The sequence below is a fragment of the Hyalella azteca genome, unplaced genomic scaffold (assembly GCF_000764305.2).
Source record: "Hyalella azteca isolate HAZT.00-mixed unplaced genomic scaffold, Hazt_2.0.2 contig3375, whole genome shotgun sequence".
Lineage (NCBI taxonomy): Eukaryota > Metazoa > Arthropoda > Malacostraca > Amphipoda > Hyalellidae > Hyalella > Hyalella azteca.
The window spans coordinates 27,213-45,606 of record NW_025933625.1 but is presented as its reverse complement, the minus strand read 5'-3'; the positions used below and the strand labels follow the sequence as shown (position 1 = coordinate 45,606).

The 18,394-nt window shown below is 41.0% G+C and overlaps 1 protein-coding gene across 1 annotated transcript; it reads right to left on the bottom strand.

Annotated features, from left to right (window-relative positions):
* Window positions 1–2,053: 2,053 nt before the first annotated feature.
* LOC108670758 (zinc finger protein 142) lies at window positions 2,054–15,684 on the bottom strand. Its single transcript, XM_047879586.1, has 4 exons — window positions 15,675–15,684; window positions 13,878–14,142; window positions 4,348–4,964; window positions 2,054–3,240 (listed from the first exon to the last, which is right to left on the bottom strand). The coding sequence occupies exons 1-4, from the start codon at window positions 15,682–15,684 to the stop codon at window positions 2,918–2,920; spliced, it is 1,215 nt and encodes a 404-aa protein (XP_047735542.1). The 3' UTR covers window positions 2,054–2,917.
* Between the last annotated feature and the right edge of the window lie 2,710 nt (window positions 15,685–18,394).

The following is an 18,394-nucleotide window of genomic DNA, read 5'->3' as shown; positions in this document are numbered from 1 at the left end:
TTTTTTAATCCCAGTACATTCTTTACATAGAATATGTGATTAGCTCACCTTATTTCATCACCCCGCACTCTGTGCGATGAATATTGTCAGAGTTATAAGCGTTTAGCCTCCCGAACCGTACGCAGTCGTTTTAATCTAGGCACTATTAGCGAGTGCTAAGGCTTATTGACGGGTGCTGACTTGGTCGTTTATATTAAAAAGTGATAGATACACGTCATACACTTCATTTCGACACTCCGCACTCTCTGTTAGCAGTTTTTGTAGTCACAAAATTCGAACCTTCAAACCATGATGAGGCTATAAGTTTATTCTTGTTATAATGATTTCAGTCTCGTTTTAAGCATTTTTTATTTACAAAATATTATATTTTTTTGTTGAACGCAGAGCGAAAATATGCGTAGTTTCCGTGCTTAATTTCTCAACATAGTATAATCAAAACGCTTACTTTACTTCTTGCTAAAATCGAGGACGTTCAGCTGCGGCATGCCGCTGATCATTCGTTCGCCACCTCAGCGACTTCGGCTTTTACGTGTGACCCGATTGGCTCCTGACGCCGGCATGTCCAATTCTGATTTCTGGGTAGGGCGGCAGCACACTCTGTCCAGTCTTCCCATGGTTGAACTGTTCAACCACGAGTTTGCGGGACTTCAGGCAGAGCCAGGGTCGCAGTCTGGGTTCTTCTACAATATGTTGCTAAAAAAGTTACGCTCTCAGAGGGCAACAAAAACCTTCAATGTTCTCGTCCAGTACTTGTATAGTTTGCCTCTCAGGACATTAGTTAGTTTAGGACATTAGTATAGTTTACCTCTCTCGGGTGACAAACGATCAATTGTTCAACAACAGCGGAGGACGATGCAGAGTTGCTGCATGGAAAAGAGAAGTATTTTAATGGCTAAAACATCGCGTGATTCTCATTTCTCTCTTCATTTTTACACCTGCTTTATCCATATCATTTTCGCTTCATTTTCCTACGTTTCGAATATGATGAACATGACTGCATTTCTTCCATCATACGTCGTGATCCTCACGAGTGCATTTCACGCAAATATTTCATTCTGCACGTAACTCCTACACGCGTCTACTCAGTCTCGAATGCATAAAATTCATGATTTCTGAATGAAAAATTGAATGAATTTAAGCCATCAAAGAAGTTCTGCCAACCCGCCCTTGGCTGGACAGACAGCCGACGACATATCCATTTATATCCACGACAGCCCACGTTATGAAGAGGTTGAATAAAACCTAAACTCTTTAATTTTGGCCTGTACCGTAATGTGTACACGGTAACTTAGCGAGGCAATAACACTGGAGGAGGACACTTTACTCTGCGTTTGATTTACAAGGCTTCAGAACAGCGGGGAGAAATTATTGAAAAATGATTGAGGGATTTAGAAATCATCTTGGAATTAAGAAATTATCGAGAGATTGAGAAATTATGTTGCGCATGACCTACAAGGCTACGGCCTACAGAACAGCGGGATTGAAAAAAAACTATTGAACTTATTGCGGTCGACGGAACAGCGCCACACTAGTGCTGAGGCTCTGCCTTCTCTGCTCAGCTGTAAAGAGGCAGGAAGGATGAAACGCAGAAAAGAATAATTTATTCCGAACTTCTTAATTATTCCACTATGTTATCATAAATGATAAAATGAGCACGTAATATCTCAACATTATTTCAATACATATATAATAAAATTTAAATACCACAACATTTCTGTCAATTCTCCACTTCAAAACAACGACAATAAACTTCCCGCAGTGGAGAAATGTAACCCAGTTTAGGAAGCACTGCTTTATTTGCATAAAATAATCGGCTTTGTTGAGTAGAAGAAAATTAAATGTCCATCTAATTTAAAAAAATACAAATCCTCTTTAGAAACAGCAGGTAACCGCACACTAGCTATACATAGAACATCAATATTACACCTCACCAATGCCATCGACGAACGAACTAAAATATATCAACTGAAATAAAAGTCTATCGTACATTGTTTATACGATCGACGAAAGGAAACAAAAATATAATAAAATTACAAATTAATAAAATAAAATACAAAGGAATATAATAAATTACCAATGAATATAATAAATTACAAAGGAATATAGTAATATTACACACAAATTCCGTCGGAATTGCACGAAGGAACGTCGTACGTTTGCTCGTATTGCATGGAAGTGCATCAACTTATTATTGCAGGAACAAACACACGGTCTCATTGCCACACCAAATTAAATTCATAATTCCTTTCAACGTAACGTTACCTTAATATAAAACATCACACTCAAAACCAACACGTATATAATCAATGGCACATTTCACAGGCCTTGTTCCCAGGATAATATTCACATTTCATACTTGCGGAACTCAATAAAGTACACGTAGCGGCTGATTTTATGTCTGTGATTGGTGCGTTTTGCTTGAAAAGCCGTCAGGGATTGCCTGACGGGACTCGCAAACTCTTGAAGTTTTTTTTTTCTGAAATTATAAACCTAGGTTCTTGGGTTTTGATGATATAAATAGTTTGCATAGATTGTTGTGCCAGCAAAAACATGTCGCTTTGAAATAGATCCGGTCGATCATGGTATGGCAGCGCTCTGACTGGTCGCCTCGCTCACACCACTGCCAACCAAGTCGTACGTTGACGTTGTACAGTAAACATGGCGGCGCGAGAGTTTGGGAGAACAACAGTTTCATTTACTCATTTGGAGCCGTTCAAGCTGTAAGTGTACGTATGAAGAATTTCGGACCAGAAGGAATTTCTGAAGAATGCCCAGTTAGTTTGTTTCCATGGGATCTAGATTGGAAACGTCCTAAAGTTTCCGTCAAATTTCAGTTATGGAACACGATCGTAAGGGTTAAATAGCTCTCAAATCAGCGCCTAATCAGAAGCTGATTCTACCCTAGACGCAACCAGCGTCACCTGTTGCCAGGGCGGCGCTTGAAACTGCCGTCACTGCCTCTACTCGCTGCTATAGGCCTCTTGTTGCCTCCAGTAGAGGCTTGTATGAGGGCAGGAGGCCTCTCGTTGCCTCCAGTACAGTCTTGTCTGGTGGCAGGAAGCCTCTTGTTGCCACTGCGAGTTGTCATGGCTGCCACATTTGTATCCACACTTCTCCTAAAGTCTGCGGTGTTGGAACAGCAGGACTTCTGGCTGCAGGTATCAGGGCTACCCGCCGTGTCGGGGAGAACATCGGGCACGTCAGGTTTGATGTCCCCGCAACACACGAACTCTATCGCTCCTGTAACACCAAATACAAGTCAAAAACAATACACTCAATGTAATTCATTTTCTAGAATGACGTTAAACTAGCATTGACATACAATAAAAACAATCTAACCATAAAATAAGTCTTCATGTAAAAAGAAAAATTATGCCTACATGATTGGTAATGAGGTGGGTGGCGGTGGTCTGATTAACCTCATCACCTCGGGTGGAGCAATAATGTCTACACTTCAAATTTCTGACAAAATAATCTACATCTGCGTGGCATAGCTGGTTACATATTTTTGAAATTCTTCTAATCCTTCCGCCCAGCATCGGACTAAGAAGCACATGAATAGCAATTTACCGATGCCAAAATTTCGAGCTAAAATTTTAGCTAGAAAATCTGTCACATCATCACCCCCAAATAACTACTTGCCAGAGAAGAATTTTTACGCAGTGAGTAATGAACAAGGAAATTGATAGATCCTGCAAAGTTTGGCCCCAAATGTCCGCCAGCAGGGTGGATAGCTAGAGGTCAGCAAAGCCCAAGTCCACAGTGCGATTCATATACCTTCCCGAGCGTAATGCAGCCGGGCATCTTCAGGGCTTTTGATACAAAGCGCCCACCACAACAGCGCCGTTCAGTCACAGGCCGGAGCGCATACAGGCCGGAGCACAACTGGCCCGAGCGCAGCAGGCCCTACCGCAACAGCTACTCCTAACGTAACCTAACCTAACCTGCGTCGCCTGTTGCGGTAGGGCCTGTTGCGCTCCGGCCAGTTGCGCTCCGGCGCTGTGAAGCAGTGGCTGTGTTGTGCAAAGCGGATTTACTTTTAGCCGGAGTTACCCACAGCTCATTGATCTGAGGCTATGTGTAGATATTGCATGCTGATGGTTGGCGTTGGGCCCAGGGCCTGTTTACGAGTCAATTTCGTTACCCACGGCTGCGCTCCCCGCCAGCAGAGGTGAGGGCCACATATGAACTTACAGGCCTCATGGCGACCAGCCCACCGCAGGCCGCCCTACACGCCTCATGGCGACCAGCCCAGCGCAGGCCGCCCTACACGCCTCATGGCGACCAGCCCAGCACAGGCGCTACACGCCCACTAGCCCCATCCTCCAGATTAATTGGGGCACTCACCTACATCGCCATGAGGAGACGAGTGCTTGACGCATGGGGATGAAGGGCGGCGCCCCATAGCGGAGGAGACTTCAGCACCAGGTGTTGCTGTGGCTGAGGTCGTGGTACCATTCGACGTGGATGAGCTTAAGCCTGGCGTAGCTGAGGCTGTGGCAGAGACAGGGTCGGATGTGGCAGAGGCAGCAGCGGATGTGGCAGAGGCAGGGTCGGATGTGGCAGAGACAGGGTAGGATGTGGCAGAGGCAGGGTAGGACGTGGCAGAGACAGGGTCGGACGTGGCTGAGGCAGCAGCGGATGTGGCATCCCCCAGATGCATCTCACAATGTCGCTCCATGTCCGCCTTGTCGAAGGAGATGTAGCGACACACGGGACACGGGCGGCCGTGTTTCCGGACATGTTTGTTGAAGCTCGCCCGGTGTGAGGACCTGTAGCCGCAATACCCACACACCAGCACCACACGGGCCTCGTGTGTGGCCATGTGGTCCTCCAGCTCCTGCCCTGAGGGCGTTGAGTAGCCGCAGTAGCGGCACAAGAGCTTGCCAAGTCCCACGCCGTGGCGGTCGGTGTGGGTCTTCAGCTGGTACTTGTAGAGCGTCATGAAGCTGCAGAGCGCGCATCTGCGCATGGTGGGGTAGGTCTTAGTCATTGCCTCTGATATTAAATATAACAGTATATTACAATGAGCAACTTTTACCTTGTCTATTTGATTGCAAGTTTGAATAAAACTTTCATACAACAGAACATGGAGGGCCGAGGGGAAAAGGGAGATGACACCCACTCATTGTATACAACATAAATACGCTGGGCAAGGTATGAATACTGTAAACACCTCGCAATGTTTATAGCCCAGTAATGTTGGCGCAATGACGCAATGTTTATAGCCCAGTAATCTTGGCGCAATGACGCAATGTTTATAGCCCAGTAATGTTGGAGCAATGACGCAATGTTTATAGCCCAGTAATGCTCCACTGCATACCACCATCATGTTGCTGAGCCAGCAATATAAATACCATCTCGTCCACAATAAAATTTACAGGGGTATGCCCTGGAGCGGGCACGTTTACAGGGGTATGCCCTGGAGCGGGCACGTTTACAGGGGTATGCCCTGGAGCGGGCACGTTTACTTGGTTGAATAGCAAAAAACCAACTCCACCCCATTAATCATTAGCCTTAATGCAGGTGGAAAATTACCGTCAACTGGGGCTACTTGGGACTGGCGGGGCTACTCAGGACAGTCCTCCGACACGACATAAAACTGTTATAGGTAGTAGCGAAACTAATTGGAATATTGCAAAACTTAATATAGTGGTGTAAACGTCTACATTTTTCCTATCTATGTAGTACTATAAAGGAAGTAGAAAAATACAATATTTACTAGCTTTGAAAAATTCCTGAAAAAATGGTGAAAAATGCTATTTTGAAAAGTTACTTCTGCTAAGGTCTATAGCCAAAAAAATATTCGCTGTATTAAAAAATTTTACTTACATAAAAGATGCACCCAGGTGTCAGCTTGAAAACATAATTGACGGAATTGTTCTATCTCATTCCAAAAAAATGCGGCCATTTCCGCACGGCGGGGCTACTCGGGACACCCCCCCAGGGCTATTTGGGACACCCCCAAAAATGCATTTACAGTAGAATCTCAGTAAGCAAAGGATCCAGTTAAGAAAAAAAAGGATTAAAAACAAAGAATATTGATTACATTTACCTTGCTTGGCGAAAAAAATTTCACTTATCGAAAAATTAATGCATCATGGTCATCACAAAATTGTACATAGAATGATATATATATAATCGTGCACCGGGCATCATAGAATGAAAAGTAATTGACCTAAACTATGATTTATTTCTCCAAAATATATTATGGTTGTCACTAAAACATTCCTTTCTGTTTCAGGTATGTTTTTCACAATCTTTTTATTATAGTAAATTCACTTAACCCAATTAAAATGGAGCATAAAGGAGCGCATGGCGCATAAACGAGCACTATCGTGCTTGCCATGTCCGTCTGTCCGTTTGTCTGTGACCTCAAGTTTTCGGCGACGAGAAAAAGCGCTCTCTGTCACTCACTAGAGTGAGTACTGAGTTATATTTTTTATAGTAAATTCACTCAACCCAATTAAAATGGTGTGAAATTACAAGCCATCCTGTGAGCTTACAGATACAGAAAAATGTTATAAGGCTGCTGATATGAAGCTTGCAGTGGACAAGGTTGTTGTAAATGCTCAATGGCATGTTCATGGATAGAGTAATATCACATCAATAATACAGTAATATCACATCAATAATATGGTACCGTCAACTGGGGTGACTTGGGCCACGTTTTTGATTTTGTTTTGCAAACAAAAGCGGGGTCATAAATGATGGCCAAAGTCACTCTGGCGTTTATGACCTTGTTTACAACCCTGGCGTTTACGACCCTGGCGTTTAGGACCCCGTTTTTGTTTGCAAAACAAAATCAAAAATGTGGTGAAGGCACCCCAGTTGATGGTAATTAATGTTTATGGTAATATCATCAATAAAGGAAAAACAAGTAAAAATCACAGAAAATGTCATTTATTCTACCTCTACATCATCTACAATGCAAGAGGAGGACTTCAGAGTAGTGTTAGTAATGGATGAGTACACTCTGCATGCTTCAAATATTTTAAAATTAATTTTTATTGCATGTGTCCCGAGTAGAGTAGCCACATTTGACGGGGCTACTCGGGACTCTTTTTTTGCTTCTGGCACCTTACAAATAGCATACGGAATTTTTTTGAAGATGCAATTTGATAGCCCTCGCAAAGAGCTAGGGTAAACGCGGTATATTCGGACACATTAAGGACGCATCGAGAAATGAAAAACTATAAAAAAACGTATGCGTTACGTAAGTTCTGTTGCCTTCACGTGACTCTCAAAACACTTCACTACGCGTCAGCAACTCAGCAACGATGAAACGTCACAAAATGTTGCCATATTTATTAAAAAGCCTTTAGAATGGAAACCTACCAAATCCCTATATTCCGTCACTTTGTGTGGCAACATTCGACACGTGGTGAGTCGTATTGCGTCAGCGCTTCAAATTTAACTGATACGTAATGCCGACATCAACGTATTCGAATTCCGTTTGCTGTGTGAGCTGTATTGGGATACAACACGGCTTTGAATTAGAACACTAACGAATATTGAACACTACTTAATTACGCTTTTAATTAACAACTATTAAGCTTTTAATTAAGCAAATTTCAATTTTTGTACAAAGCTTTGAACGATCTGTGTGTGTCCAATTCAAGTTGTGTCGGAATTAGTTTTCATGTGTCAAAATCCAACATCTCAACTTAATCATCTATTAATTTATTTACCACTTGAAATCAGCAAATACAAGTTTACTTAAAGGATTCCTAATATATTCACAGACGTATTTAAAAGTCTCAAACCATAATATTCTTCCTATAAAAACAGTTATTCACTATTTGGTAGAGCCATGTCAACTGTCAAATTTGACACATTTTCGATGATCTCACCAGGTGGCATGCATTGTCTCTCTTTGGATCTCAATATTTTCCCACTAGATGGCCAAGACGTAGTGTTTTTGCAGTTATTTCAACACGCAAATGTATGACGTCACCATTTCAACCATCAGTGAACGCATGGAACTAAAACGAAGCTTAATATAAAGGAAAAACTAGAGAAGTGACGGAATTACCTACGATGTCGGAATATACCGCATTTGCCCTATAAAATGAGCCTAAACTTGTTTATGAAATGTTTCATGGTAAGAAGTTATTAACAAAAAACGCTCAAAACCGTACCGAGTAGCCCCGGTTGACGGTAGCAGTAGGTGGAAAAATACTGCAGTAGCAAAATTTACACCTTCAGAAATCAGATCTTGCGGTTCTTGCCGACACATTTAGATTGAAATTCTTGCATTTAATATATTTGTCAGTCTTTGGCCGACTATTCAAAAAAAAAAGTAAGGTTTCCGATATGTTGGATGGATCAGGATGCAGTGAAGCTTGTCCGGAAATCAGTTGCAATGAGTTCCCGCCAAAAAAATGTAAACATCAAGCTTACAATTACATAGTTGCGGTCACATTAGAGCAGTCAGACTGCATCATCACATGTTCAGTTGACACTTGCTGTACAAAAGTACAATCAGACTGTTTTTAGGGTAAAATTAGTTATTTGGGTTTTGGGGTAACACGTGCATGCAACCTTGTAAATAAGTTCGTGGCGTGTAAAATGTAAATAGTTTTTCATTACTCAGCGTAAATGGCCTTTCATTAAAAATTACCCACCGATGCATCTAAAAATTACCCGGCGACTCTTAGGGCTTAAAAACCCATATATTGGCGACGCTGCATCCACCCTCTGGCCTCTGCGCCCTGGATTCAAAATAGGCTAACTAGGCTACTATAACTTTTTTAGCAAGTATAATTAGGGTAAACCCGGTATATTCCGACACATTAAGGACGCATCGAGAAATAAAAAACTATAAAAAAAACGTATGCGTTACGTAAGTTCTGTTGTCTTCACATGACTCTCAAAACACTTCACTACGCGTCAGCAACGATGAAACGTCACAAAATGTTGCCATATTTATTAAAAAGCCTTTAGAATGGAAACCTACCAAATCCCTATATTCCGTCACTTTGTGTGGCAATATTTGACACGTGGTGAGTCGTATTGCGTCAGCGCTTCAAATTTAACTGATACGTATTGCCGACATCCACGTGTTCGAATTCCGTTTGCTGTGTGAGCTGTATTGGGATACAACACGGCTTTGAATTAGAACACTAACGAATATTGAACACTACTTAATTACGTTTTAATTAACAGCTATTAGGCTTTTAATTAAGCAAATTTCAATTTTTGTACAAAGCTTTGAACGATCTGTGTGTGTCCAATTCAAGTTGTGTTGGAATTAGTTTTCATGTTTCTAAATCCAACATCTCAACTTAATCATCTATTAATTTATTTACGACTTGAAATCAGCAAATACAAGTATACTTAAAGGATTCCTAATATATTCACAGACGTATTTAAAAGTCTCAAACCATAATATTCTTCCTATAAAAACAGTTATTCACTATTTGGTAGAGCCATGTCAACTGTCAAATTTGACACATTTCTCGATGATCTCACCACGTGGCATGCATTGTCTCTCTTTGGATCTCAATATTTTCCCACTAGATGGCCAAGACCTAGTGTTTTTGCAGTATTTCGACACGCAAATGTATGACATCACCATTTCAACCATCAATGAACGTATGGAACTAAAACAAAGCTTAATATAAAGGAAAAGCTGGAGAGGTGACGGAATTACCTACGATGTCGGAATATACCGCGTTTACCCTATACTTGTTTTAGTTGTTTACAGCTAGTCTATAATTTACATGTGATATACATATTGTAATGTAACTTAAGCATATATTTTTCTCACAATGTGTGAATAAAAATTCATAGCTTTGGAGTTTGAGGTAGATTTCACATTTCATTATTACTTTAGACTTTCACAAATTTGGAACATGGACCTGGATTCTGGAACATTCAAATTTCATAAGCCTATCAGAATAGGCTAAGTGTAATAGACTTTAAAAAATGTGATAGACTTTAACAATATTTTTTAAAAGATGTACATCCCCACGATTCCACGAATAATTAAAAAAAAAACTAACTTTAATTGGGAAACACTCAAAATCTTAAGACGTCAAAGACTTAAAATCTGAAATCTCAAGACGCCGAAGTGCAGACTCAGACTGCAGAACACGTGGCGAATAATGGATCGATCGAAAGCGACGGAGAATTGGTTGATTCCGTAGATGTGGTAACTGATGCCGTATTAGAATTTCACTATACATAACTGATGTCGGATACACCAACATTTCGTATTAAATTGAATCTAGAACCTAAACCATGACGTTTGCGACAGATCTACATGTTGTCTGCTTGAATACGTTCAACGACCTTATCTCCTGTCATTTCTAGTGAAACCTGACGATCGCTTCAGGTTCCATAGGTTCAATGTTTATATCTTGGAAAATATTCAGCGCAGAGAGAGAGCGGAGTGATAAAATAATGTGAATCTAATCAATCTATCACTTATTCTATGTTAATCACCACTCAGTGCTCGACTATAACATAAAGCTCTAGCCAGTGCTTAAAGCAGCATAACCGCGTATGGTTAAACTAGTTTAAAACTTGTATATCGGAAAATATTCAATTCAGAGTGTGCGGAGTGATGAAATAAAGGAAATCAATTACTTACTCAATGTAAGTCACCACACGGCACTCGATAATAAAACTTAGCGTCCTTAATTCACTCGCTCATAGAGGTACTAGAGTTTCTTTGAATAGTAGAAGCAAATTCAGCAAACTTATATTAATTGCATTGCTCCTAAATGTGCAAGCTATTTGGTTTTTAGTATTAATTGAATGAATTTCATGATTGAGAAATTTTAGGCGAAGACCTCGTTATAATCTCATGATCCCTTTCCCTTACAATAAATTCCATTTGGTATCTTTGTTGGATGAAATATTTTTAACTAGAAAGAAAATAGATATTTCTTTATAATTTGCACGTGCAACATTGTTAATAGTTATTATAATTAGTATTATTCTGATATCGCGCACATGGGACAGAAGGTTTACCCTTAGGTAGCCTCCTGCGGTTTGAAATACAGGCTAGGAGGTACCATTAACAACACCGCTCGCCCACACAAAACATCGTTGTTGTGTCAGTTGGTTTCTTGCGTGCAACTCCTAGAAAACAGCGTTAACAATTTCCCACGTTTTTTTGGATCTATTTCTGCTAAGAAACAATCAGTGGATGAAAAGCCTTGTGGAACTTTGATTGAGAAAAAAAATTTCAGGCCATGTTAGTACGTATATCCCAAATTTGATTCCTAATAACGTCTCATAATTATTTAACATTCTATTTTTTTACATTCATTGAAATTATATTCTCTTTTTTCAACAGAAGGTTTTAGAGTTATATTGATCCCACAGACTTTTTCTGCCCAAAAGCAGACGTCCACTCCTCAGTCGAAACCGTTTTTCTGACGCTCGATGTCCAGATGTGCAATGCTGATTGAATGTCCATTCGAATTTTTCGGATTCCTTAGGCTGGATTTCCTTAAGCGCTTCCAAAAACTGCGACAACATTTAAAAAATCGGCCTATTTATTCAATGAGTGCTGTCCAGACATGCTATTGCCTTGTGATTTGGGCAAACTAAGAACAAACTCCAGCTGTTTCCTTCCACGTTCACATATTATCAAGTCCTTTTCTAAAAGTTTTTCTCCAAGTCCGTAACTCAACCTTCGATCAGTGCTGCCATGCATCTTCAGGCTTTCCACAATTTTAGTGTCCACATGTAACATGCTTGTAGGCAGGGTGGCCCAGTGGTTAAAGAGGTGCGGGTTCGATCCCAGCTCTGTGTGCCAGTTTCTGGTCAGAATCGGCGATGAGGCCGGGCGGTTAAGCACAGCAGAATTGTAGCAGTGAGTTGCGAGTTCAAGCCCGCAAAATGCTGTGAATGTTCTGCGACGTTAAGAATCGGCAACAGACCTACGGCCTAATAAACGCTGAAACCGCTTTTATGCTTGCTTGTTCTGAAGACGCACTTGCTTAATGAGCGACACTCGTGAGCAAGTAAACGCATCAACGATGTTATCGTTGATCCACGACCTGGGTTCCAGACTCTTGAAATCGTGATCGTCAGGAACGTATGGACCAATGTGATGAGATACATTTTCTTTTTCGGTGGACTGCTTCTCTTCTTCAAGTTGTTGGTCAGGCTTCATTTCCATTTCTGTGTTTGAAGGGGCTGATTGTTCTATATTTTCGAGTATGTCTGGAGATAGGATCAACGAACTGAGAGAAGAATCACTCTGTTCATTTCCCTCAAGAAGCACTTCTTTTGCCATTCTTTCTCCCGTACCTGCGCTTCTGACATTTTTTGATGCATGGGCGAGATCAGGCGAACGTTTCTTTCTTTTGAGAGAACACGAATTTAGTATATTTTCCATTTCGTCAACTAATTTTGGCGGAGGCCCTTTCCTTCCAAATCTGCGTTTTTCATTTCTTTTAAGTACTTTACTGAGTTGCGAAGGGCACTTTTCGTTAATTATTGTTTTATTATTTAGAGCGATTTGTACAGCTAGGATGTGGTAGCAATTTTGTTGAGCTCTGCAAGTACAATGCGGTGTAGGGAAAAGGTCAACACAGTTTTTTTGGTTCTTCAATCCAACAACAATGAACGTTTTCAAAGATTGCACGAACGTAATAGCCTTGTTCCTTGCAATGTAAGAAGCCAAACCCAGTTTAGTCATTCGAGCTGTTCTCACTTTTGTTTTCGTGTTTTTTTTATTCAATTCCTGAAGTTTGTAATTAATTTTGTTCGTAATTTCCGTTGGTGTCACTACGTCAACCGGAAAATGAATCTCTTCTCGTTTCAAACGCCATCGCGAGGTCTTCGGCTTCAACTTGTACTCTCCCAGAGCAGCGCGACCCCGAAGAATTTCTCGCAGGTAAAAGTTTTGTAGGAAGAACAAAACGAGCATCATGCCATCAATGGAAGACTCTTTATTGTCGACCATCCTCTTGAGAACAGCATTGAGGCTCTCGGATGCGTTGTTAGTTACGCCGCTCCCCTCAACGAAGACGCCCACTTTCTTCAGATGTCCTTTATTGTTAGCCAGAACATCTTTTGACATATTTTTCTCGAAAAATTTTGTGAAATTTGGTTCCCATGTGCTAAAAAATGTTGTCATTTCTTCGTGGAAAGAATTGTCGGTTTCTGTTTCGAGAAGTTGGCAGACATTTTTGAGGTGCGTTTTTGCTCGGCTTGGGGCGATACGATGTTTCCGATTCCATTCTTTCACATCGGACTTAAAATGATTCCAGCAGAGAACTGGAATCATCTCGGNCGTTTACAGGGGTATGCCCTGGAGCGGGGCACGTTTACAGGGGTATGCCCTGGAGCGGGGCACGTTTACAGGGGTATGCCCTGGAGCGGGGCACGTTTACAGGGGTATGCCCTGGAGCGGGGCACGTTTACAGGGGTATGCCCTGGAGCGGGGCACGTTTACAGGGGTATGCCCTGGAGCGGGGCACGTTTACAGGGGTATGCCCTGGAGCGGGGCACGTTTACAGGGGTATGCCCTGGAGCGGGGCACGTTTACAGGGGTATGCCCTGGAGCGGGGCACGTTTACAGGGGTATGCCCTGGAGCGGGGCACGTTTACAGGGGTATGCCCTGGAGCGGGGCGCGTTTACAGGGGTATGCCCTGGAGCGGGGCACGTTTACAGGGGTATGCCCTGGAGCGGGGCGCGTTTACAGGGGTATGCCCTGGAGCGGGGCGCGTTTACAGGGGTATGCCCTGGAGCGGGGCGCGTTTACAGGGGTATGCCCTGGAGCGAGGCACGTTTTTCTTACCAGGTAACAGAAAACGGACCGACATACCCCGACCATGAGGCAGGGTAAAATATAGCTGTAGAGGTGGGCACTGTTGCCCCCACCTGCAGAGGGGGGCGCTGCTGCCCCCACCTGTAGAGGGGCGTGCTGCTCTCAGCATGGGACGCCGTGTGTTTCTTGAGGGCGCTGCTGCTGCTGCTGGTGTAGCTGCAGTAGGGGCACTGCTGCACCTGCTGCTGCGACGACACCTCTGCCAGCTGCCGGGCCAGCGACGACACCAGCTGCACCTTCTGCACCAGCGACCGCACCACCTGCGCCTTCTGCACCACCTGCACCACCGGGGACGTGAGGTTCACCTGGGGATGAGGAGGATGGGTCACGGTCAGCTGACAGCTCACTGCTCAGGGTCACGGTCAGCTGACAGCTCACTGCTCAGGGTCACGGTCAGCTGACAGCTGACTAACATGACTCCAGCAACTGCTGATCTCGGCTACCAACGTAGCGTTCAGTAGCGTACAGGTTCAACTGTCGTGTGTATGATACGATTACGTGCAGAGGTGGGCAGTAGCGGCCGCTAAATTTAATGCAATGTAGCGGTTGCGGTCGCTACATTTTCAGTAGCGGTAGCGGCCGCTACATTTAGAGCATGTAGTGGTAGCGGTAGCGCCCGCTACATTTCAAAGTAGCGCTGCCCAGCTCTGATTACGTGACGCGTGCAGTTTCTTACTTTTTGTGAACGCTAACAATGGTTTAGCAGATAGCAAATTAAAAACATAACACGTGAATAATTAAAAGCAAGTATTTTTGGGAATGACAGTTTTCTGTCATTAACACACCTACCCAGCCAGCCCCACTGCACGCAGAGAAATATCTCAAACTTTGTCCAACTAATGATGATATTTTACTTTGTGTGAGTCATTCTGACTCAGTTTAGCCTGGTAATAAGGGCGTATCAGTGCTACGTCTGCTGTGAGTAAGAAAGTGGGTCGAAATTTGGAAAGTAAGATTACTTACGTTCACTTAATCATAGACAAGAAAATAGAGCGTAAGTACTTACGTTCACTTAATCATAGACAAGAAAATAGAGCGTAAGTAGTTACGTTCACTTAGCGACTTGTGAAAGTATGGCCCCTGGACTCTAGTGACACTGTCTAGTGTCACTAGAGTTGCCACTGTACTTGGGTCATACACTTTCCATTCATAGCCTAACTGACATTTTTGGACCCACTGTTGTCAAAGTATCTAAATTGGAAAATTAAATTTGTAATGAACTAGTATACATTTTCTGCTTTGAGATGTTTACTGTCAGGCACTTGCCTTTAAAGAATATTGCCAGGAAGTTTCAAGCAAATAATCAGATTAATAAATATGATTAAAATCCAATAAAAATATAGTCAAAAATTCAAGTAAATACTGAAAACTAATGCAGTTCTGGTTACAAATATTCAATAAAACCTCTCAGGTTTGTAGCAATCTTGGCAACAAACCTTAAAGTCTTTCCACCGCAATTTAGTACCATTAAGTGGCCAGGCTGGATTTTTTTTGAATGTAAGAGTTACCATTCACAGAATTTTTGATGTTGTAGTGTTTTACACCAATGAAATAACAACCATTTCTGACATATTCATTAGGCAGAGATAAAAAGCAACAAGAAGATTTCAGTGGTGACAAAAATAAAGTATGTTGAAGTAGCAATATTACAAATTTGTTAAAATGCATGGCTGTTAAAGCTGAAAGACCTTGTTAAAAACTTTGTACTAATCCTGCAGTCAAGCAGGCTGAGTGCTAGTAAATTCAATTGCAGTTTGTATCTAAAGTCAGAGCAATGAAAATGCAATGGAAATTGTGAATATGAGGCTTGGGAATGGAATTGCACACCACACACCATCACTCACTAAATCAAATGCCATCACTCACAACACCACATACCATCACTCATGCTACATGATTCAGCACATACAGAAATTTCGTGGCAAGACATGAGATTCAGAACTTGTTAAAATATGTTACTTTAGAGCTGAAAATTTTTAGTAGCAAATTAGAAAAAAAAACTTACTTGATAAAGCATTTGATCTAGCAGCTAATAAAGTGATATGAAAGATCCAGTCATGTACTGGAGAGAAGACATTTCCTATAGTGTTAGGTTAGGTTGTCACCTGCTCTTGAGTTTGGTTTGACAAAGGCCTTAGATAAGTGAAGGTGAATGAAATACTTATTTCTGTACATGATGAATGTTGCATAAAATTGTGAGGCGATTTATAAAAACTAAATTGAAAAAGTAGATGCTGGTTGATCTACATGAAACATTAGTTTCTTGCCTGTATTAGGTTATTTTTATAATATTATAAAACATGATAGCAATAACTGAGGAGCAAGTGTGATTAAATTAGGGATTTGGTATTTATACATGGGTTGAAGAGTACAGACAGGGTTTTTGGCCAGTTATTGTAGAACAAAATCAATCATATATTTGTACAAGTATTTATTGCTAATAATGTGATCAAGTATCAAATGTTCCATTAAAACCAAGAGCTATACTAGTACTAGTACCGTAGTATCAGCAGCCTTATAGCATTTTTTCTGTATCTGTAAGCTTACAGGACGGCTTGTAATTTCACACCATTCTAATTGGGTTAAGTGAATTTACTATAAAAAAAAATGGTGAAAAACATACCTGAAACAGAAAGGAATGTTTTAGTGACAACCATCGTATGTTTTGGAGAAATAAATCATAGTTTAGGTCAATTGCTTTTCATTCTATGATGCCTGGTCCCTGGTGCACAATTCTGAATATGACATTCTATGCACAATTTTGTGATGACCGACGATGCACTAATTTTTTGATAAGTGAAATTTTTTTTGCTGAGCGAGGTAAATGTAATCAATATTCTTTGTTTTTAATAAATTTTTTTTTATTGTAGAACAAAATCAATCATATATTTGTACAAGTACTATATTTATTGCTAATAATGTGATCAAGTATCAAATGTTATATTAAAACAATGAGCTATAGGTATTTTCTAAATACAGTCTGCATGCAGCATGTCAACCAAGACAGAAGTCAGGAGAGCAGCATTGACAATAAATGCTGGGAACAATAATAAAGCAACCAAGCAAATGCTCACAGATGTCTGATGGCAGGAGTAACTCTTATGAGGGTAGAATTTGAGATGAACAACAAATAATGAGATATGTGCAAACGATGAATAACAAATGGGCACGATTGAGGCCAGAGATTCAAATTAGAAATCTGTGACACAAGGTTTTTGTGTTAAGTAAGTGTTTTTCAATCTTAGTTTTAAAGATCAAATGACCTTAAACTGGACCATTTATATACATAATCCAGCTGCATTGATGTTAAATACCTACATCAATGATGATTTCTAAAACACATTGGCATGTAGGGCACACTGTCTCAGTAATGTTGCCAGGTTCAACTAACAATTATCATTAGCACAGCCTGTATATAATCCTGTTGAAGTGCTAACAACTTCCTGCTATCTGTTTCAAGTTTTACCGGCATAACTTTAAATAAAAATATTATTTCTACCTGAAATGAAATATTATAAATATGTATAATAATTGTAACATATAGATTTTGAGATTAAATACAAAGATATGCCAATTTTTTTTTCAGACTTTGCAGCCACTCTAAAAATTATTTGTCAGGAAAATTCAGTGAAGGGGATATATTTGAATGATGTACACATAAAAAATCATAGTCAGATGGCAAATTTTTTTAAAAAGTTTTATGATCCAGCTTAACATGACCATATAAGTGACCAAATATCATTTCATGCTTGCCACTACCAACAGCAGCAGCAGATACGGCTGTGCAATGATGCAATCGCATCCTCACTGCACGGCAATGCACACAGTGATTAAGTATACCGGTCACAGTATACACAGTATATTAGTGACTAAGCATACTGGTCACAGTATACACAGTATATTAGTGACTAAGCATACTGGTCACAGTATACACAGTATATTAGTGACTATGCAAATTGGTCAATGCTTGCTGCTTACAGCCGAGGGCTGCAGCTCTGCAATGAAACTCGTAACCGCACGGCAATACAAAAAGCATTTTAGTAATTGTGCGAAGTTGAAATCAACTGCAACTGACAACATTATGAGCTGCAGCTGTGTGACGATGCAGTTGTATCCTTGTGCCTTGCAGCCATACACATAAGTATACTAATGGCTGCTGCTTCTAATGCTGGCCGCAGCCACACTCTGGGCAGCCATCTGCAGAAATTGATTAGGCAAGATGCTCCTGCATGAGCTTCATAAACATTGTCTTCGGGAAGCTCATTTTACAATAGAAAATTGCAGAAAACCTACATTATTTCTCAAGATTTTTAAAATCATCCGTGAAATGATTGTTTTAGCTTTGAACTTGAAAAAAATTTGCCTGATAATCCAGATTGGGACATGTACTTAGATCATGACTAATAGATCAAATTTACCCTAAGCACAGGCTCTTTATATTTACCTTCACAGAGCCAGTGGCCTTACATTCTGGAAAATTGGGCAGATGTCACCCATGAACTAGAGTGGAAAACTTCTACTCTCCAAGCCACAACTGGATTTTTGAAGAAATGAATTCTCAAATTTGTGAGCCGTGAATCCATTTTTCAGGCAATGGA

What these genes read in the sequence shown, in the direction of transcription:
- LOC108670758 (XM_047879586.1), bottom strand. An exon ending in AGCAGCACGCCCCTCTACAG is followed by an intron (nt 4,965 to 13,877) that starts GTGGGGGCAGCA and finishes CACCATGCGCAG; the next exon opens with ATGCGCGCTCTGCAGCTTCA. An exon ending in GTCTCCTCATGGCGATGTAG is followed by an intron (nt 3,241 to 4,347) that starts GTGAGTGCCCCA and finishes TTGGTGTTACAG; the next exon opens with GAGCGATAGAGTTCGTGTGT.